Source organism: Erythranthe guttata, chromosome 14 (genome assembly GCF_056151865.1).
Source record: "Erythranthe guttata isolate IM_541 chromosome 14, IM_541, whole genome shotgun sequence".
Taxonomy (NCBI): Eukaryota; Viridiplantae; Streptophyta; class Magnoliopsida; order Lamiales; family Phrymaceae; genus Erythranthe; species Erythranthe guttata.
This window is the reverse complement of record NC_142546.1, coordinates 21,106,328-21,130,370: the sequence shown is the minus strand read 5'-3', so window position 1 is coordinate 21,130,370 and position 24,043 is coordinate 21,106,328. Positions and strand designations below refer to the sequence as shown.

At 34.1% G+C, this 24,043-nt stretch overlaps 3 protein-coding genes across 5 annotated transcripts; 1 reads left to right on the top strand and 2 right to left on the bottom strand.

Moving 5' to 3' along the window:
* Window positions 1-5,210: 5,210 nt before the first annotated feature.
* Window positions 5,211-9,089, bottom strand: LOC105958959 (zinc finger CCCH domain-containing protein 22). 2 transcript variants are annotated; one of them, XM_012982959.2, is made up of 9 exons: window positions 7,645-9,089; window positions 7,200-7,304; window positions 6,907-7,086; window positions 6,706-6,797; window positions 6,333-6,605; window positions 6,092-6,242; window positions 5,808-5,999; window positions 5,653-5,711; window positions 5,211-5,554 (listed from the first exon to the last, which is right to left on the bottom strand). In XM_012982959.2, exons 1-8 carry the CDS (start codon window positions 8,604-8,606, stop codon window positions 5,702-5,704), a joined length of 1,965 nt encoding a protein of 654 aa, XP_012838413.2. In that variant the 5' UTR covers window positions 8,607-9,089; the 3' UTR covers window positions 5,211-5,554; window positions 5,653-5,701. The 2 variants fall into 2 exon arrangements, with proteins under 2 accessions (XP_012838413.2, XP_012838412.2); XM_012982958.2 differs by having other exon boundaries at window positions 5,808-6,002; window positions 7,645-9,049.
* A 6,378-nt stretch (window positions 9,090-15,467) lies between these two features.
* LOC105964716 (RNA-binding protein Y14A) lies at window positions 15,468-18,173 on the top strand. The gene is made up of 4 exons (XM_012989224.2): window positions 15,468-15,841; window positions 16,764-16,900; window positions 17,087-17,232; window positions 17,871-18,173. The coding sequence occupies exons 1-4, from the start codon at window positions 15,568-15,570 to the stop codon at window positions 17,914-17,916; spliced, it is 603 nt and encodes a 200-aa protein (XP_012844678.2). The 5' UTR covers window positions 15,468-15,567; the 3' UTR covers window positions 17,917-18,173.
* Window positions 18,174-18,187: 14 nt separating this feature from the next.
* Window positions 18,188-22,404, bottom strand: LOC105964715 (uncharacterized). Of its 2 annotated transcripts, none has more exons than XM_088813142.1 (10): window positions 21,411-22,404; window positions 21,207-21,322; window positions 21,026-21,088; window positions 20,861-20,950; window positions 20,579-20,744; window positions 20,303-20,495; window positions 19,390-20,225; window positions 18,787-19,314; window positions 18,645-18,710; window positions 18,188-18,528 (listed from the first exon to the last, which is right to left on the bottom strand). In XM_088813142.1, exons 1-10 carry the CDS (start codon window positions 21,963-21,965, stop codon window positions 18,421-18,423), a joined length of 2,721 nt encoding a protein of 906 aa, XP_088669268.1. In that variant the 5' UTR covers window positions 21,966-22,404; the 3' UTR covers window positions 18,188-18,420. The 2 variants fall into 2 exon arrangements, with proteins under 2 accessions (XP_088669268.1, XP_088669269.1); XM_088813143.1 differs by having other exon boundaries at window positions 19,390-20,210; window positions 21,411-22,204.
* Between the last annotated feature and the right edge of the window lie 1,639 nt (window positions 22,405-24,043).

The window sequence follows — 24,043 nt, the reverse complement described above, 5'->3', positions numbered from 1 at the left end:
CTTAGTTTTATATTTTCGATTGCATCGATTTGTCAATCTGCACTTGAAAGATTACCTGAATGTGACCATTGTTATTAGTTGTCAAACATTTGAATTTACAACGTGGTCTAAACTATGAAATTACAAAAATGTCATCCCTTCCATTTGAAATAATTATTAAAAAAAAAAAAAAAAATAAGACAACAAGAAAGCATAATCCACAGTTTTTTTTTCCTCTTGTAATTATTTAAATTGGGCGGAATGGTTTTTTTGTAATTTCAAACTTTAGACAAAACGGTATTAATGTCAAATGTCTGAAAACTAACATCGATGGCCACATTGTGACAATTTTTCAAGCGCAGGGGGGCAAATCAACGCAATCGAGAGTAATAAATGTTAAAGCAATATTGAGCTAAAGTAAAAGGGGAAAGTTGAATTTCCTTTTTTTTTTTTAATGTAATTCGACCCACATAATTCTGTGTTGACTTTTGATGATAAAAGAAAGCATCTAAACTATATGCTACACCAGTTGATTATTAATCGCATACGATGTTAAATAACCACCCAGTAAGTACATACGCATGAATGTAATACTACTTCTGTGCAGTTCTATGTTTAACAAGCATCCGGTGTTAATAACCCCATCATAGTATAGAAATTCCCAAACTATATTTGTCCGCCGAAAATTTGCAATAAGTTTGTATTGATTTCACATTTGATATCCTATGTTAACAAAAAGTTTATTTTGGTTTCTTAAGTTTTAATAATTTAACACCTTTTGTCATTTTCTCCAATTGAGCGTTCCTTCAGTTAAGGCAGTGACGAGCATGGTTTGATTCCGTTAGTACTAACGAAAAATTGACATAAATGATTAAAAGTGTTGAATTTTTGAAATATACAGGATTGAATGTGTTTTTTGAACATAGAGATCAAATTTTAATATCGGTGCAAATTAGGCGGACGAACTATGTTTTTCCCATTTATCCACATTTTCGGGCCTACTATTAGGCGCCCTAGTCATTAGCAATAATTCGATCTCCATTCACAATGAACTTTGAGGGAGTTCCGAGATATTTTAAACTTGATATCTACTTTAAATGTAAAAAAAAATGTTTCGTCTCGTTTCACATTAACAATGGAAGTTTTTGAGAGAGCAAAAATGCAATTATGAGGTGATTATATTACGTACATGGCGAGGTGAACAAGACTGCAATGTGGTACAAAGAAATGTCATTTTTGTTTAATTTAAAAATTCAAATTATGGCACTTTTCCTAATGGAAAAATAGATGAAGAGCGCGCATAATTCGAGTTTGAAGTCTGCCGTAGTGGTAAATGCTAAGTACCAACTTTCTTAACGAGAGTTAATTTATGAAGTGCCTAACAAAAACCTAATTAATGAAGACTAAACCGAGAAATTCTATGCTACAATCGGTTATTAATATCGGGTGATTGTTAATCGTAGATCTACACATAATCACACATATCCCTATTTATGTATGCATAGTGGATAGTTATTTAACCTTATCTATAGTTAACAAATGTTCGATGTAAATAACATATAACTTCTAAGGTAAACCTATTTGTTTAGTAATTATTGCTTGGTATATAGATTTATAATCATCAGTGATTTGTTGAAAAAACAATACAAATTGTTTTATTCCCGATTTTGAACTTACAATTGTTTTTTCCATATTAACTAAGTTTGATCTGCTGTCAAACTAATTGATCGATAACTACCACTTTGTTAATTCAGAAAACGCTGATCATAGGTCATCTAAGTTTGTAATAAATTATAAATAATATTTGTTATAGTTTGTCTCTATTTTATAAAATTTCATCGACCATTTGTCACATTCATTAGAATATAATGTCGACGTACAGTATTAATGTAAAGAAATAATAAAATAAACACTTAGATTTATATAATTATTCTGCCAAATGATGACAAATATTACAATTTATAAGCTTACAAGAAAACCATCACTTATTGTAATAGGCCAATGTGGTGATGACTTTTTCATAAATAATCCGAGAAAATGAATTAAAAATTGTCAAAAAAATTCAATATAAAATTCAAAATTATTATTAACTTTCTAACTTATATGAGCAAGTTTTTAGGGGCTTTATAGCAAATTACCCCGAACTATAAATGCAAAAGACAACAGTAAGTTTGATGCTACATTCAGTTATTTACACTAACTGTTTGTTAACCGTAAGTGAGGTTAATTAACTAACCACTAAGCGTACATACACATAACTATTTATGATTACGTATAGATCCAATTTACAGTCACCTGTAAATAGGGGTGGGCATTCGGGTCGGGTTATTCGGGTATAACCCGACCCGGTCGGGTATTACCCGACCGGATCGGGTAATTTTTGACGTAACCGGGTTTTTCCCGGGTTCGGGTACCCGGTGATCCCAAACCGGGTCGGGTCCGGGTAATAGAAATTCTACCCGGGTACCCGATCGGGTACCCGGTTTAAAAAAAAAAAAAATTTTTTTTTTTTATATATAAAGATATATATATATATATATATATATATATATATATATATATATATGTCTGTAATACAGACTGTGTATATATATATATGTCTATGTTTGTATGTATATATATGTATATGTCTGTGTATATGTATGTACAGTTAAACCTCTATAAATTAATATTGTTGGGACCATCAAAATTTCATTAATTTAGCGAAATATTAACTTATTGATAAATTAATAATTATTAATTTATACATTAATTAATAAATTATTAATTTATGAAATTACTTTTATTATTATTTTCAATAAATACATTTATTTTTTATTTTTTTACGTGTATATTATTCATTGTACCATTCGTCAATGCATTATAGAGCCCGTTTCACGAACGGAAGCTCTTAAAGCAGCAATGGTATAGAACGATTTTATGTTGAGTTATGACAAAACTATACCGAAAGTTCTAACTATGTTAAGAAAAGTGAGGGACGAGATTTATGGTAATGTGAACTTTAACATAAACAAGCAACAATTAGATTGTATTGTATTAAACTTTCATTGATCTATAAAATATGAACTATACCATGTAATTTAAGAATTATTTTTATGCATTATTAATTTATATATTATATGGGGCTTCTTAAATTTTTCGAATGTGTATTATCTTATAAATTTAGCGAATTATTAATTTAGCACGTTGTCCCCGAGTCGGGACCGGAAAAATTTATTATTTAAGCGAGGTTATTAATTTATCGAGGTTCTACTGTATATGTATATGTCTATGTCTATATATATGTCAGTATATGTATATGTATATGTATATGTCTATATATATATATATAATATATATATGTATATCAGTATATGTATATGTCTATATATATATTAATATATATAATATATATGTATATCAGTATATGTATATGTATATTTCTATATATATATATGTCTGTATATATATGTATATCTTAAGTAAATTTAGTTACTATTTATTTTTCAAAAAAAAAGGAAAATAGCAAAACCCGAACCCGACCCGAAATAACCGGGTACCCAGTTGCCGGGTACCCGGTTATCTCGGGTCGGGTTCGGGTAATTTTTTTTTTGCAAAAAACCCGAATAACCCGACCCGAATAACCCGAATAACCCGAATGCCCACCCCTACCTGTAAACAGTTATGTGTAGCATCTAATTTTCCATTGACAACCTCATGTACTGCTAACGAGTCAAATCTTAATTAATTAATTAATAATTAAAAAACACCCCATCAGCTTTTGATACATCAGTAATCATGAAATAGATGAAGAATATCCGAATTAATTATTATTATTATTATGTATTTTATACAGTATTAGGTTGAGTACATTATTTTATCTAACTCAATAAACTAATAATAGACCACACGTGCCAAAATTGATTCGATTGCAAAAGACACTTTATTACTTTTATTAATCATGTATAGTGAAAAAATAATGTATAATACAATATTTGTTAACCAAATTACTATATATAATATAAGTAATATTACTAATACATGTCCTATATATAATACAATTCATCAACCACAATATAACTTTTGACACTTAATCTAGGGCACAAAATCGTAAGGAATCTCTACTTAATCGGTCATTGTATATAACACCGGTTATTTATATGCTATACCCACTGAAAGTTACACTGGGTGGATTTTTATTGTTGATCTACGCACACCAATTTCGGTGTGTTTTTGCGTGTATATAAATAGTAAAGATCTGCACGGTGTATTTCACCTAGTGTAGCATAGTATTGACCATACAAAACGTAATGAAATATAATGTAATAACCCTACTCCACCTTTATGTCACCCAAACAAAGAATAAATCCAAAAACATTGGTGACTAGATAGATCTCATCCCTAAATTGAAGGGCTAAACAGCAAAACTTGAGCACATGAGCCACAGTCATATTTGCCAATTTAAAATTAAAAAAAAAAAACATACGAAAACAAAACCCATTAAATAAATAAAAGCCCAAACACAAATATTTTTTTAAAATAAGTGTGAAGGAATTAATTTAGGTAGAGAGAGATAGCATTCAACTGTTGTCAGCAGCACCCATGTGAGTTGAGTGTGTGGCCCTTCACCACTTTAAAGAGTCCCACAAAAAATGACAAAATTGTCCCTCAAAGTAGCCTTTAATCATCATAGAATAAAGCAACCACCTTTTCTTTTTATTTTTCACTCGCCTTTCTTTTCTGTTTTTTTTATTACCCAATTGACCCACAATTTAAGGTTAAATTACAACTCGCAACCCCTGAGGTAACTTCAAATTACGAAAAAATCCCTTCTTTTTGGAATAATTACATCTTCTAGATTATGTGAAATAATCTCCAATTTTATTCAATTCTAGCTTCACATTTTGAAATAAGATGATTATAAACTGCATTTTTTATCACAAAATCAGTACAAACTAAAGAACGTTACAAGGAATCTAGAAGATTATATTAAATTTGAGGGGATGGTTATAATTACTCAAACAAGAAGGGGGTCTTTTGTAATTTGACATTTCCTCATAGGGTGGCCATAATTGACCCCACAATCTAAGTAATAACGAAAAGAATTACAAAAAAATAAAGAAATTGAAGGTAAAAATGAAAAATAACTAGTGTATGAAAGTAAAATTTTAATACTAACTAACCTTTAGTGTGTTTTTATATATAATAAAATATGATGTTGGTATATTGTTCTATGTGGTCCAGCACACAACTAAAGTCTAAAAGAGAGGGTACAAAAAAGAAATAAACAAAGAGAGAGAGACCCTACTCCTGTAAAATCAGTTCATCTGTCCTTTACCCCATGCACTATATTAATATATATAATATAAAATATATATTTGCTGTACTAGCTATAATAATTAATAATTAATAATAATAATAATAATATGGTATTCAATTCATTCATGATGATGATAATCTTGAGAAAATCTTCCTTACACATCTTTTTTTTATCTTCTGTTGCTGTTTTGTTTGTATTGTTTTTGCTATATTCACAGCTACTAGCTACTGCCCTTTCTTCCTTTTTCTTTTTTATGATCTCTGCTAAAAATACTTTCTGCATTAAAATTATATTAAAAAGTTAATAAACAAGAATCTAGGGAGCAAAATGTAATTATATGTAAATCTCTTGAGGTTAGTGTTCTTAGTTCTTACCATGCTAAGCTAATCACTGCTTCCTAACCATGGTCAGCATGGCTACTTTTTACTGGTTTCTGGCAAAAAAAAAAATTGAAATAATAATTAAAGAAAACGAGATGGGAGTTACAAACATTTCTAAAATCGAAGTTATATTATACGTGGTAAAATACCTGGTCCTTGTAGAGTAGGATAAAGAATCGATGCCGAGTGGAGAAATGCTATATTGCACAGGGGAATTGTTAGAGGATGTATTTGTTATAGGTACGCCACCGTTGTCAGCTTCGGCCGAGAAAACGGAGTGACGCTCGGCAGCTGATTTTGTAGGAGACGAGAATAGATTGTCCGGTAGGTGATGCTCGAGACTGCTATCGTTTTTTCGAAAATTGACAACATTTCATATAAGCAATAGCCCAATACAAAACCTTGTTTGAAAATTAATTTTAAAAAAAAATACCTTTCGGGGAGATAAAAGTCATCATCGCTCGAATCTTGGTGATTATTATCGCCGTTCAAAGTGTTGTTATTGGACGATTCAGTTCCTTCGAGAGCCAACTTCTGATCATCATTTGCAACGGCTACAGATAACGATGCTTCTTGACCGTCATCTAATTCCAAATGAAATCAAGGCGATTTTTTTTTATATAAAAAGAAAATATTAAATTGAAAATCGGGTACTACAGTATTGAAAAACTAACCTTGCAAAACATGTTGATTAGTGGCTTCAGAAGACGGGGCTACGTTTTGGTTAAGCAGTAACTGCGGGTGCTGCCTCGGTGAGGAAATTGGAACACCGGCGGGTAAGTTTAGCATAAATCGATGATTAAGTTGCTGACTATTGTTCGGGTCAATAAGCTGTAAATTCGTCATCCTTCGACTTTGAAGCTGAATGGCGTGGTGTAGTTCGGCCGCCTCTTGTTCCATTTTTCTCCTCTGCATCATCTCTTGCGAATTCGAAAACATTCTAGGCCCTAAACGAATTTCAAAAAAAAAAATCAGATAATAAATTTCTTTATTCACTAGTAAATTAAATTAATTTAAATATCCGCCTCGTGTATTGTGTATGCTTACCAACGGGGAGATCAAAGATTTCTCGAGAATCAATTCCAGAAGGGCTCAAACTGCCCGAATACTCTCCCGTCTCAAAATGCTGATGATGTTTCCTATAAACGATTCGTCAATAATTTAGGATTAAATTTTTTTGACAAAAATAGATAATAATTAGAGAGTTTATAGAGTTAAAAAAATAAATAAAAAATAAATAAATAGTACTTGTCCGGGACTTTTCCTTTGTCCTTGTAGGGTTTGACGAGCACACGGGAATCGCACACGAAATGAGGGTTCCCTTTCGCCAAAATGTGTTTCACTGTCTCGGGGTAGACAAACGTAACAAATCCAAACATCCGCTTCGGCTGGTACGGAATCCTAACATCTTGCACCGGTCCAAACGTACTTCAAACAACAAAAGACAAAGAAGAAGAAGGATCATCGTATATAAGTTCATATTATAGCAGCAATTTAAGTAGAACCGATGTTTCGAATTTTTGAATTGTCGAATCGATTACCTAAAATAACTGGAAACATCTTCTTCCCTGAATGTACTGTCAGCGGGGAATGTCAAGTAAATTTGCCGTGCGCTCGAACTCGCACCAGAAGGGAAAAAGTCATTCCTGTTAGGACCACACACAGTCACACATATTAAATTAAATCCATGGAATTCATTACACATCAGCCCATCCAACAAAATGCACCGTGTTTCGGATAAGATATCACAATCTCCCATTCATATAAACCCTAAATTGTTTCATTCTAATGATGATGCACATTGTCGAAGACGATTTTGCTAATAATAGAAACGGATGAAAAATTCGAATAATTAAAATGGGATGTGGGTAAAATCGAAAGCACATAGGTGTTAACTAAATCAAGAAAAAAAGGTGTAATAATTGCAAATCAAATATAATTAACCAAAAACAAATTCAATAGCAAATTCGAAGATGAATTACTCACTTGTTGTGAGGAAAGCTATGGTGGCCCATGATCGCAAACCTCTGCTGCTGAAGCGCCTTCATTCGGAAAAACTCTTCGAATCTCGACGAATTCGGTGAACCCATCTCGATCGATTCGCCGTCTCCGAATTCGCTGTGGGAGAATTTGCAGGAACTGCCGTTCTTGCAAAACCCTTTTGCAAAATACATGCAAGGCCTCCACCCGAATCCTCCGCCGGCGGCGGCCGCTTCTTCGAGATTCGAGAGAAAGGCGTCGTTCACCGAGGAGCTTCGTCTGTGGAAGGGGTGAGGGTGGGGGTGGGGGGAGGGGAGGCCGTTTGCGTCCTCACGGTAAGGAAAAAGCATGGAATCACTCCTCCCACTCGGACTCATAATCGGATCCACCATCGGCGAGTCGTCGAGAAACAGTAAGTGATCTTGAAGTTGCTGCGGAACCCGACCACCACCACCACCACCGCCGCCGCCTCCGCCGCCCATGAACTGATCAGTGAAGTCGCTACTACCACCGGGTCCACCGCCGTAAAACTGCAGACCTGGCGACCCGGAACCGTTGTTTCTGCTGGGGCTACCGTTAGAGCCATTGACCACGGCGGCGTAAGAAATAGGTCTGGGACTACTCCTAGGAAAACCGGCGGCGGCGGCGGCCGCCGCGGGAGAAGAAGGGTTGCTCAAATGAAACCCATTACTGGGAATCATGATTCTGGGCGAACTTTGGAGAAAAGGAGGCTCGTTGGGTCGAATCGAATTAGAGAGAGTAGGGTTCGAACAATTATCAATCCCCAAAAAAGCCTTGGCTTCACCGATACGAGTTAACAGAACCGACTCAGGGCAATAAGCTAACCTCAACATCTCGTTGTCCCCCTGCGATTGTATCATCATGTAACCCATGATTCTAGATGCGCTTGCCGGCTCGAAACTCATGATCCTAGTCAGCACCATTTTCGTGACCTCGTATGTATCCATGGCGGCGGCGACTGGGTTTGTTTTTTTGTTTTTCTTACTTTCTCTCTCTACCCTTTTAATATTTTTTTCTAGAGAGTGGTGGGTGGTGTTAACAAGTAGGAGAAAACCCCATAAGAAGAGTCCTACTGGTACGAGGGTTTGTTTCTTTTGGTTCGAGAATCAAGGGAGAAATGAGGAAGAGAGAGAGAGAGAGAAGTTGAAGGGATAGGGTTTTTATTTAAGTTAGTTTTTAGAGAGAGAAAGTAAAGAGTTTTTGTTTTTAATTTTGGGGGAGAGTGATTAGGAGGATTGAGGTGTCTTTTGAGATTTTTTAAACCAATGTTTTTTAAAAAGGTAATGATTGTGCTTATATTTTGGATATCATTATGCACATACCTTATTCATATATTCTGTATCTATATCTATATATATTGTATATATAGAGAGAGAAAGAGAGGTGGTGTGAATTAAATGTTTTAGAGAGAGAATTATTAATTGCTTACTAGACATGCAAGGGAAAATTAAATGGATTTTTGGTATGTTTTATTTTTTTTCTTTTTTTGCTAATATAAGTGGGGAGGGTGGTCAATGGTCGGAGTTTGGAGGAAGACGGCGGAGAGTGGCGGAGGAAGTTTGCAAATTGTATTTTTTATTTATTATTTGGCTTTTTTCTTTGCTTTTTCTCTCTTTACAGTTTTACATGTGTTGTCTTTATCAATTAGACAAAAAAAATACACTGAAAAGACGGAGCCCAAGAAATTGTGCATTTTTTCTTCTGTTTATGTTAAAAAAAGCCACTCGTGAATCTAATGAGACGGCGGTTCATCACGGCGGCGGAACGAGCTCCGGCGAGCCAGATGTGACTGGCCGGGGCCCACCCCTGTTTTCTGCAGTTTCTGATGTTTTTTCTGGAATTTCTCGGGATAATGTGCAAGTGGGATTTTTTTATTTATTAACCATTTTTTTGTTATGAAAATATTCTGAATATATTTGAGTGAAGATGAAGACAATGACAGTAAACAATTTATTCATTTATTTATTTTATGAAAATATAATAATGCTATTAAACTTATCCCAAAATGATTTTTTTTTTTTTATTTTAATTATTTATTTTAAAACTCATGTTGGATAGTGGCAAATCATCGGTTAATAAGTCCACCTAAAAGTAATCCCAAAAAAATCGGTGACGCAGTTCAAAAGTTAATTACCATACATGAATTTTTACTACTTCAATCAAAGACGAAATGAGATTATTGGGTTTGACCCGTTGAATTGAACCCATTTAATAATTTTTAAAATTAAAAAATTTATATGTCACTATAGAATTTCATTAATTACTATTTTTCAACATTGCACTTAATAAATTGTTAAATTATTTTAAACATTGTCTTGGGGAAATGATATTTTAGTATACATTTTTCCTAAGATTTATATATAGGGGTGTCGAAATTTTAACAATTTGAAATGGATAGAGTATTATTATTTAAACTAGTATTTTTTTTTACAGTGCGGGGTACCATTTTAAAATTGAATAAAGTTTAATTTAATACATGAAATAACGATTATTATAACAAATAAATAAATTGCAATAATAGGAGATGATGGCCAAAAAAAATGGAGCCACATCTAAGGGTAGAATTAGTCCATTTGTTTAGTAGTGGATTATGATTGAATAACAATATGCAAGATTTGTTATGAAAAAATAGGCAATAAATTAGGAGCCGAATAATTGCTCATAAAATTATTTAAAAATATATATATAAAATAATTAAAAAAAATGCCACTAGAGTTTCTCGTGTTACCCTAACATTTATTACTTTTATATACACGATAATAAGATACACATAAAAAAAGGGTAAATTACAAACACCCCCCTGAGGTATGGTCAAATTACAAAAACACCCCTCTTGTTTGGATAATTACAACCACCCCCTCAACTCATCAAATTTAGTGGAATCTTCGATATTATATGGAATATTATCACTTTTGTACCCGTTTTATCCCATTCAAACTCTATATTATGAAGCAAGATGATCATAATATGTGATTTTTAGCTTGTATATATCAGTTTGTGGTGCATCGGAAACTGTATTTTTTATACAAAAATAGTACAAACTAGAGCACATTTCACGGAATCTAGATGACTATGTTGAATTTGGCACCATAAAGGTGGAGGTCTAAGAAAAAATCATAGTTGAGGGGGGTAAATGTAATTATCCAAACAAGAGGGGGGTTTTGTAATTTGACCATATCTCAGGGGGGTGTTTGTACTTTACCCTAAAAATTGTTGCGTTTCGACATAAACGAGTTTAAAATTAAAAATTAAATGCGCTTCTAACTCGTTTATAATTTTTAAAACTCATCCTAAATAGGCTCGTTTAGGCAAATTAGAGTTCAAATTCAACATGATCGTACGCATTGATTATTATTATTATTATTATTATTATTATTATTATTATTATTAGGAATTGACCTCTTGTGTGCAATTTAAAAAAATAAATATTGGGTCTAGATTTTGGTAGAAAATAAATCCGATTTCGGTGAATCTACATCGCTAAAGTTCCGATAAGTGAACTTACAGTCATTTGAAATGAACCGGATAGAAGTTTGTATCATAAGGTCAACCTAAAAACCGTTGATAAGAAGATTCAAACTCAAGCTCGGTCAAACTTATAATGGTGTGGTGTATGGTACTTTTAGAAACAGCCAAATTTTAAAATTTAAATTTGTACTAAGTCATTTATTTTCAAAGTCTATTAAATATAGTCAAAGAGTAGGCAGTTTGAAAATGTACCCTCTAATTCCATTCCGGGGCATATTGTTTATTGCCTTTCATTTCTCCAAAAATATTGCCCCATTAATTGCAGAGTCGGGTCTCACAAAATTTTGTTGGTACTCCTTTTAATTCGATTTTTTATTATTTATATCATAAAGAAAATGAAAATATTACGTTATCAATCGAATGATCCACGGTCCAACATACAGTAGTATCTCGATAAATTAATAATCTCGTTTAAATAATAATGTATCTCGATCCCAACTCGGCGAGAAGTAGAACGTATTGAATGATTAGTTCGATAATTTAATATTTCGATAAATTAACAGAATTTTGTTAATTACGATTTGTATTAGTTTATAGAATTTTAATTGTGGGTTGAACGAATATTTAATTTAGTGATTCACCCTGTTAAAATTGCATTCAAGGATTTATAATCATGTATATTTACTAGTAGCGTATTACGTTTCACTTAACGCAATTTGCATCCACCTCCATTTGAATTATTGTTATTAGCAATTACACCCAAAATATTTTAAAATGTTGGCATTCACATCCCTTGAACTATGATCATTTAACAATCACACCCCAAAATTATAAAAATTTGTATACACCTTTCCCTATAATAGTTTTTAGCAATTACACCCCCTCCATTCATATTTATTATCTTTTTTCCTTGAACTGATATATATTATTTTCCCGTAATGTCAATAATAAAAACAGAAAAACTATTTTTTTGGCTATATTAATTTCTAGAAATTGGAAGGGCCAAATTAAAATCAGCATTGTAAAGATATTTAAGTATAAAAAAAAATCATTATGAAAAAATAGAAATTATAATTAAAAGTGTAAAAATTATAATCGAATCAAGTTTAGAATTATATGTTCGAGTCCAAGTTCAAAATGGATTTTCATGTATTTTTATTTTTGTAATGAGATTAATTATTTACTTTAAAAGAATTGAATTTTTATGGAAATGCTAATTTGAATTTGAATTTTTCAATTTTCACCCATAAATATTAAATACAGTCAAAAACTTATTTATTATTAATATTATTGACATAAAGATAAATATGCATTATCAATGTAAAATCTACCTATAGTGACCTTTATGGTATAAAATTTACCTTAGATATGTTGACGAAGAAACCTAAAAAATCGAGTAAATTTATTTCTCTACTTCGAAATGGTCTAGAAGATATTAATTAACCTTCTTTATTTCTTTCATCTTATTAATAGAATTTAAATTTAATCATCTATCAATCAATACAGTCGAGACTAACAAAATTCCATTAATTTAGGAAAATATTTAAGATAAATTATCGAGGTTCAACGGTGTAAAATTTGTACCGCAAATAACATTTCGATTAAAAAAAAGGTATAGGGTGCAATCCGATTGGAAATAGACTAAATAGTTCACATGTGATTGTAATTAGTACGTATGTAGAGAGAGGTTGCATTGCATGTATTATTGGTGTTTTTACTTAAAATGGAGCTTAGTTTTAATGGAGGGTCACATTCACTGATTGCGATTCGTGTATTTTGCTTTGTTATGATGTTTTTCGACCAAATCATTGTCTTTTTTCTGCTGAATCTTTGTCAACTTGTTCATTTTCGTAGTATGTATCAATCTTTCTACAAAAATTGTCCATTATTATATCCCATTTATTCCTCCAATTTTAGCTATTACTCTTTTTTTTTTTATATATATTTTCTTTGCATGAACGAATCTGCAGCTAATCAGTATACAAATCTCTTGGGTGCATTTACACTCTCGTATAATAATTTGTAAATCATATGAGAGACGTAAACTATAATAGGCTAGTAGGCTACGCATGTATAACAAGTTCAACCTAACGACCGTTAGCTACGAAATTTGAACGTGCATCAATTGACACAAATTCACTTGTTTCCAATCGATAGATCGTCCTTGCAGGACTTAGTAAGTCTATTTTGATTATATTGCGAATTCTTGTAAGCTAAATGGTGCATATGAAAACATTGAAAATTGAAAGTGGAAAATATATACCTTCAATTTTTTTTTTTTTTTTTTGAGTAGTGTCCTATTTATATTTGAGTCAACTACATGCCACGACATCTGGACCCATTTACGTATTAAGTCATATAGATTATTGATGATTAAGTAAGGCCCACTAATTGTAATTATTTTAAGATGTTCGTAGGCCTAACTATTATTATAATTTTACTTGATAATAATCTATTACTCAATTCTCATGACTTTTAGTAAGAGTAAATTAGTATAAGTATGATTATTATTATTTTTAATTTTCCATGTCATTTTAATCCATTTTGTTGGAATTCCAAATTAAATCCAACACACACATACACATAGTGACATACACATATACATATGTAGATACATTGTAATAATACATATACGTATTTGTGTATTTAAGTTTAATCATACTAAAACAATGTACTTGTACAGTTGTACTACTAATTTTAGTCCTAATAATAAATCAATTATCTTTGGGCCTCACGTAAAATATATTATTCTTAGGCCCAATAAAAAATTAACTATAAACCTTGTTAAAACTAAACTATTGGACTTTTTAGTTTTTACCATACAAAAAGAGGCTTATTTCGCAAATAATTTAGAATTGAGTTTCGAATAATTTGATTTGATTATGTACGTAACTATTGCATCGTAGGTTTCAATAATATCTTAATTACATTAAATCACGTGCAACTTCACACCTTGAAGTTATTGCAATGCCATCCATTCCCACCATCATCATGGACATAACATTCACTATCAATACTTATCAAAAAAGAAAAAAAAAAAAAAGAAAACCATTCACTATCAATAATAAAATACAAGTTTGGGTGGCAGTTGAATGCATCGAATCGGAATTAATAGCTTAGGAAAAATATTTATATAAAAAAAAAGTTGGTAATTGAAACTTTGAAAACTAGAATGAAATTTTTTGTTCCAAATCGAAATCAGTGTAAATTAAAATTTCCGTTTATTTAGTCACATATAATACTTCCTCCGTTCCTTTATAGATGTCATTTTTAGCTTGTGTACAAGGATTAAGGATCTCAATAAATGTTGCTTAATTTTAGAAAAATATATGTTCTTATACTAAAATGCCCTTGCCAATAATTAATGTGAGAGAGTGCTGGAGATAGTTAATAAGGGTAAAATTGATAATTACACAATTAATGCAGTATTGAAAATGTAAAGTGACAGATAATATGAACAAAAATAATTTTAAAAATAGACAGTTATTGTGGAACAGAGGGAGTATAAAATACATAATATTATTCGTATTGTAAGTGCAACTTTTGAAATAAAATGGTATTATTTAAAACAATAGAATTATTGCAATTACATTTAGATAGTTATCTAATATATAAAGTCTAATTTCATTTCAACAAAATAAAAATATAAAAAAATCGGGAATCTCAAAATTCAGATTGAAAAGCATTATTCCGGAATTGAAAATATTTGGATGCCCACCGCGACACAGGCCAAAAAGTTGCCCACTAGCCAACAACAAACTCGCTTAAGGCAGTTAAAGAACATCCATGGAGCGACCCAGGTCATAGAAAAAGGAAGTAAATCGCCTTCAGTAGGTAAAATAAACTTGAAGCGCGTCATGTCACCCGACACGTGCATCGTGGCTTGATAAAATAGAGATCCCACCATTCATTACCTCTCTAAGGAATATATTTCCTTTCTAATTTTACCGGACTAACTTCACTATCAGAGCGCTAAGGCCATAAAAATATTCTCCATCAACATCCTTCAATCTAATACAACCTTACTCTTCTTTTAAAGATATGAATTGTGATATTTGACGAGTAAATGTCGAACATCTCGTCCAGATTCGTTTTGGGATTACATTGAATTTATGAAATATAGCAATAAAATTAAACATTTTATATCAACAAAAGCTCTTTCAATGTCACACAAACACAAGTGTAGACACTTTCTAATTAAAAAATAAGAAAATAGGAAAAGAAAATTTTAAATTTAAACGTAAAAATACCAAATTTTCGATCTCGAATTTCATTTTTTTCTTAATTTTTACTTGTTTCTTAACTTTTTTGGTGAAATATATAAAGAAAAAACCCACTAAAAAAATATGGGAAATAGGTCAAAAGAAACCCTCATAATTCCCAACTCTCTCCCCACATCTAAACCCCAGGAATACACCGAAGCTCCTCCGGCACGCGTCAATGGCGAACGTGGAAGCTGAGGCCGTCGATTTCGAGCCAGAGGAAGATGATCTCATGGACGACGATGTTGCCGATGGCTCCCCAAACCGAACCGCCCCCACCACTACCCCTCGCCTGAAGTCCGCCATTGCCGGCGGCGGCTCCTCCTCGGCCCCGAAAAAGACCAAGGGCCGCGGATTCCGCGACGAGGCTGCTGCTGAAGCAGACCGCAATGCTCGTATGTCCGCCCGCTTTGACACGCTTGATTCTGAAGGTGGCCCTGGAACCGAACGATGTTAGTTTCTAAACCCTAATCATCTTCATCTTTGCTCGCCTTTCCTTTTCGTCTTCATTTTGGGTTTTATGTGTGAATTTAGCCGTTTCGTTCTTATATTTATGTTGTGCTTAAGGTTTGGCGTGATAAGGATTTGTGATTTATTTATGTTTTTTTTTTTTTTTTTTTTTTTGAGTCTGATTTATTTATGTTTGTAGTATGAGAAGAAAACAATGACGAACAAATTGTTCTGCGGATTGGTAATTTATCAAACTTATTGATTGATAGACGTTTTTTTTACATACATCAGAGTTAAATTTAATTTTAGGGTTGCAGAAATTTGGTGGGTTTATGAGTTTTCGAAGGTCTAAATTGGGGGGAAATGTAGGGTAGAGCCAGGAAAAGTTCGAGCACCGATTTTCTCATGTTTCCTTTTGTTTGTCGTTAGTCTATTTTGCATAGAATTAAGGTTGTGATATCATGATATTCTGTTGTTAGTTCCTATTAGACATCAATCTCTTTAAATTCATTTATCTAGGTTCTTACTCCTACGGCATGGTTCTTTTAAGAACGATATGTTATGTAGCTGAACGGTAGAGCACGATAAAAAACGACTAGAGTAGGTGAAGATAGTTTTTAAAAAGAAACGTTGATACTACGAGGTGCTGTCTATTCATAATCTAGTTTCGTGCTGCTTTTGAGTCCGTAAGTCTTGTTTGAGTACTGAGGAATAGTATTGGCAAATGTTTATTTTGTCTTTTGAACACATTTTTAGAGCTTGAAATATCATTATTGTCGATAAAATTCAAAATTATGTTTGACAATTAGTAATAATAATTAGAGGCGCTTTGACTCAAATGACACAATTGTTCTAGTTCAGAGAAATTGCAGTTGTTTATTACGATTTAGAAGGGGAATTCTAATTGTTATTGCACATGTGTAGCCATTGAAGGATGGATTGTTCTAGTTACTGGAGTTCACGAGGAGGCGCAAGAAGACGATCTACAGAATTCATTTGGTGAATTTGGAGAGATAAAGAATTTACACTTGAATCTCGACCGCCGTACGGGTTTCGTCAAGGTTAAGAAATTGGGTTTGTTTTTTTTTTTTTTTTTTAATGATGCTGCTGCTTTTTTCCATTTTCACTTTGTCATTCTCATTTTCTTCCATATTTACAATCATCATGTTTCCGTGCAATGCGCAGCTTGTATTTTTTTTTTTTTGAGATGTTTATCTGCTAAGTGTTGTTTGTGTTATGATTTGTAGGGGTATGCTCTAATTGAATACGAGAAGTTTGATGAGGCACAGAGAGCTATAAGTGAAATGGATGGAACTGATCTGCTCACTCACATCATAAACGTCGATTGGGCATTCAGCAAAGGTCCATTCAGAAGGAGGAACATGCGGAGGAGGTATGGCCTCTGGTTTCTTGTGTGTTTTAAAATAACAATATTCGTATTTCTTTAAATGCCTTCGATACCAACTCAATTTCAGTTTCTTATCAACATTACTCATAGCAGAACATAGGAATCGGAATAACGGTACTACCAAATTATCATATTGATCTGCATGTATCAGTGGAATATATAGAGTGCGTACTGTACTATATTTCAGTTTCTTATCAACATTACTTGGCTGAGAGTGAACTAGCAAAATAGAAATCTGGATACTTTGTTAAAAATATTGTTACTGAAATTTCTTGGCGGTATCACGAAAGCCTATAAGTGGTTCTTAAAATTTAACATGTCATATCGATGCTGTAGATTGAGAATTGATAAAGAATTAACCTTGTAGAATCTTTCTGCACGATGGATTCTATATTAAATTCTTTAGCTTTACGAAATCCCTCACACATTGTTTAATCGTGGCCATCTTTGTATGAGCGACAGATCCCTCCTTGCATTTATTGTCGTCTTACTGGAAAGCATGTTGTAAGTAGAAGCACTGTTGCTGCGACTTCTAATTGATTAGAGCATAAACACTGAGACAAACTATCTTTTCTATTTATTTATTTTTTAATAATTTTCTTAATTTCATGTTATTACTGCAGATCTCCTCGTGGTCATCGTTCGAGGAGTCCGAGGAGGAGATTCTGATGTTGGTTTCTTGTGCCAGTTTTTGTGGCTTTGGTTTCGGATGAAGATACTAATGTGAATCTTGGCTAAATGTTAATTAACAATATGTATGATCATCTTTTTTCATCAGAATTTTCTTTTTCAGCCGCTTACTTTCCCTTTGTATTGATACTTGCCAGGCTTGTTGGTGATGATGTTCTTCAACTATTTATCGCTTTGTATCTATCGTCCAGTATTCTAATTACCCTCCGCATTATGGGATTACGTATTTATTTAAATTAGCTTCGAATATATTAACAGGTAATTTATTGCCGTATCCTTAACCGAACCATCGCCGCTATACAAATCATTTATCGTTGTAACTGGTATAATGTACATATCCTATAATTCTGAATATCGAAAAGCGAAGATTAGAGTTCAACTGGTTCTTTTTTACATTGACTGCCCTAATTTCTTTTGGTTACATATCTAAAAGCTGTGCTATTTATTAGTATACCGGTTACCTTTTCTACATGCGTTGTTTCCTCACATCGCCCACGAGGCCCAGAAATTTGTCACGCATAAGCTCGACGGAGTTCCAATTATACGCGACCACATCCAGTTTCCGACCTCAACCCGTCTCATTTCCCCCAACTGCCATCAATTATTTTTTTCATCAGCATCAAAACATCACTAGTGGATTATTTCATTCAATCGAAAAAAACGAAGCATCAAGCATGGGATAACCATTTATTCATCCAAAAACTTACTCTGCCATCTTGCAACTCGAATATGACGGAATCTTCAGAAAACAGAATCGGCCTTGTGTTCGACACCTGCCCACCAAAAAATATTCTTGATCAAAACTTCACATATATAAAGATTTATATATACCACCACTAATGTACTAACCTTAGGGTCGCAATTTCTGTCTATAACATCTTCTTCATCCGTCTCTTCGTACGCCGTATACGGAAATCCGCAATCCCTCCATTTCCACTCCCCTCGATCCAAATATCTCAGATAAACATTCCCATCGGAACCAATTAAAAACAGTTCATTCCCTCCAAAGCAAGGTCCAGGTGCACCGACCAGGACCACAGTAGTATGCGGTGGTCCGTGTTCTATCCAATTCCACCCCTCCATCGAGCTCCATTTATATTCAACCAGTCCACCATCTTCCGACAGCATAAAAAGTGATCCCTTCGATGACGACATTGACGACCTCATCGCGGTTCCCGGCAATCTCGATAAAACCAAGTGCTGCGACTGATAATGCTGGTGCCATAATTCGGTAACTTTATTGTATTGGAATAATCGCCCGTTTTGCCCTACAACGAACACGACGTTCCCCCTGAACCCTTCTTGATCAACTATGCTCGCGATTTTGACACCTGGCGGATTTCTACAATCTTTCCATTTAAACTTTCTCAGAGCTACCTGCATTATTATCTCGTTAAAAAAAACGATATTTTTTTTTTGTTCGAGGTGATATTATTATTTCGATATTCTTACAGTGAATTGTAAGAGCCTTCCGTTTTTGCTGACAAAGAAAATGGAGTCTTCCGGTTTAGCTCTCGGTGCTTGACCGAGTGCGCCGTCCCACGGTGGACCAGCGATCACCTGTTTGCCTCTTCTCAATGCAGTACAATTAATCCATGTCAGATCACTGCTACTTCTCTCTCTAATAAGCAAACTACCATCTTCGTCGACTACAAATAAGCTCCCGTTATAGTTTCCGACAGCACCTTCAATTCCCGTCGAATGCTCGTGCCTCAGCCAGAACCACGTGTTTTCAGTGTTCAAATATTCGAATATTACATTATTTTCCGTTATGAGAAAAAAGGACTTTTCTTCCTGCATGAGACGGAGGCGGAATAGTTTCTTGATATCCCACTTATCCGGGATAACATTATAATCTTGATCTCCCGGATTAGAATTACTATCTGCTGCAGGTGATAAGTAATAATGTTGCGTTTTGCTGTCCTTTCTCCATCTAGAAACGGGGATTTCGCCTGTTTCGTCTTTTGTGCCTAGGATGCAGTTTGTGGGCCCACTTTGTTCTGTGCAGTACTCTGCATTCCATCCTTCAGTCTCGGGTGCGTCTAATAAGGACCAGACGTATTTAATCGAAGATTTTCTTCGTGTGCTAATGGGAGGATTAGGGCCTAACTTTTCTCCACCGAGGCTCGATAAATGCAGCTCCGCTAATCTACCGTCGTCCAACGGAAATATCATTCTCCCTTGTTGCAATTGCAGCCCTGATTTGCCCGTGGCAGCTTTTGCATACGGAGGGTGATTATGATTCTGCCACTTCATCTCTTCAAGATCTCGATCTCGAGAATTTCCCACTTACAAAAAAAAAAGACGAGATTTTTAGAATGGGTTCATCGAGTTGTTATAGTGATGAAAAGAACAAAAAATGTACCAGGGTATTTTTGTATATGATACTCAAAAACGAATCCAGCTGCAGTTGTAACGAATAACGAGTTCGGATTCTCGTTAGTTTCGTCTTGATCAGAAATGCATGTGATGGAGGTTAATTGATGGCCTTTCGGATTCCCATGCACCACCCATTTCCATTTTCTTTGGTGCATACGCCTTTCGATTAACTCTCCGTTCTGTATATCAGAGAGTGGGAAAACACTTTCTTGCAGTCATTTTTTTTTATTGAAACGGATTAATCGAAAGTTCGGTGTTTTACCTTAGTCAAGAGGAAGAGGGAAACTGAATGAGCTCCGATTAGACTATGTATAATGCATGCCTTGAAAGATGCTAAGGAATATTCTTTAACCGATCCTTGTTGATGTATGTGCTTCTTCCACGGAGGCTTTGTCGTCTGATCATACTCATAAAGATCTCCTGCACCACTGTGACATAACATGAACTCCCGAAAAAATCGACACGAGAAAAAAAAAGAAGCAATTTTTTATCACTTTTTATAGATTCTCAAATCAATTCATTATGGACCGAAATAACTGATCACCTAACAGTAAACAGAAGCCCCGGTCTAACCGAAGCAGCATCGGTTATTGCAGTAACATTCGCGCCAGGTGGCCGCCCATGATTCTCCCACCTAATCACACAACTAAATTTAGGTAGCCGGAATAAATTTTTGTCCGAAAATCGAAATTACGAAACATCTTCTTACCTTGGATGATCAGCCCCAAGAAGTTCCAACAGTTGCCCATTCTTTGTGCAGAAATACATCCTCCTGCTTTGTCGTACACCAAATATCAATGTCTCGTTAGCAGAAATTTACGTTTCCGTAATATTGAATTTCGTGTTTTTTTTTTTTTTTGAGGAAAATGAAATTAAACACTTTCACTCACTCATTGTCATTCGAGACAACTCCAGAAGCAAGTTGAACCGTTTCTCGACTTGCGCCCCTATCGAATTCCGGCACGAACTCCGCCCATACCGGCTGCGAATCTTCAGTCAACTGCATCTAATAAACTCAAATTCATTGATCAATTAGTCCAATTCTTGAAAAAAAAAGCTGATCACAAAAAAAAAAAAAACTCGAAGTTTCGAACCTGATACAATTGCCCTGGCTCGGATAAAGCAAGAATTGTATGATTGATCATAAAAACAGAAACTGCATATCCTGCAAATAGTGGCAACTCATGCGGAGCAATCACCCACCGCAATCCATTCCAAAACCTCTCGTATATCGAGCCGCTTTCGCCCGTTACCCAAACGGATACTTCAGACATCTTTCTCAATGAAATTCTCCTTCTTACAGGCAAGAATCCATAAGAAGAACTTTCCTTCTTTCCCGGGGTGTCCTTTTTAACAGAAACACCAACTCCTTCTCCTCCTTCTCGGGTTTTCGTTATCGATTCTTGAATCGAGCCGGCCACTTTGCAGGCACCATTGATGCAGGAAAACAGGTCATAAGGCAGCTCCACCTCAACCCAAGTGTTGGATTGTTCATTGAACTCAAAGAATTTTTTGTTCTTCTGCTCGAATTCCCGATCACCTTGTCTTAAGTATTGACTCGTGTAGCAATCGGAATCGCCGTCGGAATCGACGGTGGAGCTTAACGATAAAACTACACACAACAAGAATACTGGAGAAATTGCAGTCATTGATTAATAAATAATAATTTGATAAATAGGTGGTGCACCATGAAATTCTTTTTTCAGGAGAAGATCATCATACTACACAGATGAAAAAATCATATAAAAAGTTTGTTGTTTTTTTTTTTCTGTCCCATATGGGGCCAGAGGAGCAGAAAAAATACTAGACTAAAAGAAATACAATCAATATAAAGGACACTCAAGTACATAAATGGAATTATGTAGCCAAATATCTTCTAAATTCAGACAGACTATATAAGGAGGTTGTCTTTCTGTGTGTGTGTGTGTGTGTGTGTGTGGGGTGGGGGGTGGGGTGGGGGTGGGGGTGGTCCTTCTACATACATACATACATGGGTTAGGGCAGTTAATAGCTGGTACAGGTTTTTAGATTTACAACTACTTTGGAAAATAACTCATGTTTTTTTTTTTGGTCAACTCTCATGGTAATAATAATATTACAAGTGAAGTTGTTGATGGGGTTTATTTAACCGCTGTAAAACTTGAAAAAAAAAAAAGACGAAATCCCTCGTCTCTGTACCCGGACTCGACTTGAGCTCGAGCTCGAGTTTAAGCTCATCAAATGAAAGTTCGATGAGCAAGCTTGAGCTCACCAAATTTAATTTGACTCGAAGCAGTTGGAAAAAATCTGACGAGTTCAGCTTGAGGGAGTCATTTACACTCGTAGGAACAAGCACGAGAAGATAAACAAGAATTAGATTCACTTTTCATTTTTGAAAATTTCCACGACCCCACTTGAGATGATATTTTGTCACATAAAAAAAAAGTGACTGAAGAAATATCACAAGACACAAGTGTGTGATTCCACTAGTTTGTGGTTTCTATACTTTATTACTCAAAACAGGGTTTTCTCTTAAATTCAAATTTCTATATGTCATTAGGTTGGAATTACTTTGTAAAAAGAGTGGTAATTATCAGCTGACGTCAGATAGCATTATTTCTCTTTAGAGTCATTTGATGAATATTATCATCCCCAAGTGTGGGGTCTCATTTTAAAGTCACATGGTTAATCAAGAATTACACTTCACCAATCCATATTATCAATTGACTTATAATTCACTTATCGTTTGGAGTAAGTGAACTGGTGTCAGTTGACAAAAGTTCGATTTTTTTATTTTTTTGCCAACGATTGAGCTTGTCATATATAATTAGCCTACTGTAGTTTACGTCTCGAGTACGATTTACAAGCTATTGCACGAAAGTGTACACAAACAGAGGTAAATTAGGATATTATCCTAGAAGTAAAAACTAATGTAAGCTATTTTTTAAATTATGAAGTATGAATAAAAACAAAGAATGAAAGGGGTCCAACCAAATTTATAAACTGACAGGGGTTTTAATTACTCATGGATCCATTGGGAATCTTTGGGCAGCCACATCGATAAGGGAATAGAATCTTGGAATTAATAATTTATCTTGTTTTGAAAATATCCCATTTAATTTCTCCCTTTCTCTATCAATTGTTACTTGGAAATTGTTTAGGAGATTATTTGACTTTTTGAACTCCTAATATTGCAATTCTTTATTTCATATTGATGATGAAATGTTAATGGTTGAGACTAAGATATTTTGTTTACTTGTATTGTAGGGTTACCATCTATGGTTAGATTAAGCAAAGTTAAGAACAGCCAATCCTGTATAAGCCATGTTCATCACATAGGATTTTGTGTGTGACCATAAAATTTAGGTAAATTATGAAACTGCAGATCTTAGATTAAAGGGAAAATTACACCCACACCCCTGAGGTATGCTTAAATAACTTTAAGGTCCCTATGATATCGATAATTACACTCACCCCCTAAAATGTAGTTAGAAACTCTAACGGGATAATGCATTTGATGCATTATTCCGATAGAGTTCTAATGGACTATTACTTTTAGCTAGTGGTGAAGATAACATAGAGTTATGAAGAGTTATGAGGTGACATGGTCCCCCAATATTTCTTAAATCACCCATAACTCTTTGTTGTCTCCACCACTTCCTGAAACCAATAGTGCGTTAGAACTCCATCATAATAACTTATCCAATGCATTATCCCATTAGAGTTTATAACTACGTTTCTGGGGGTG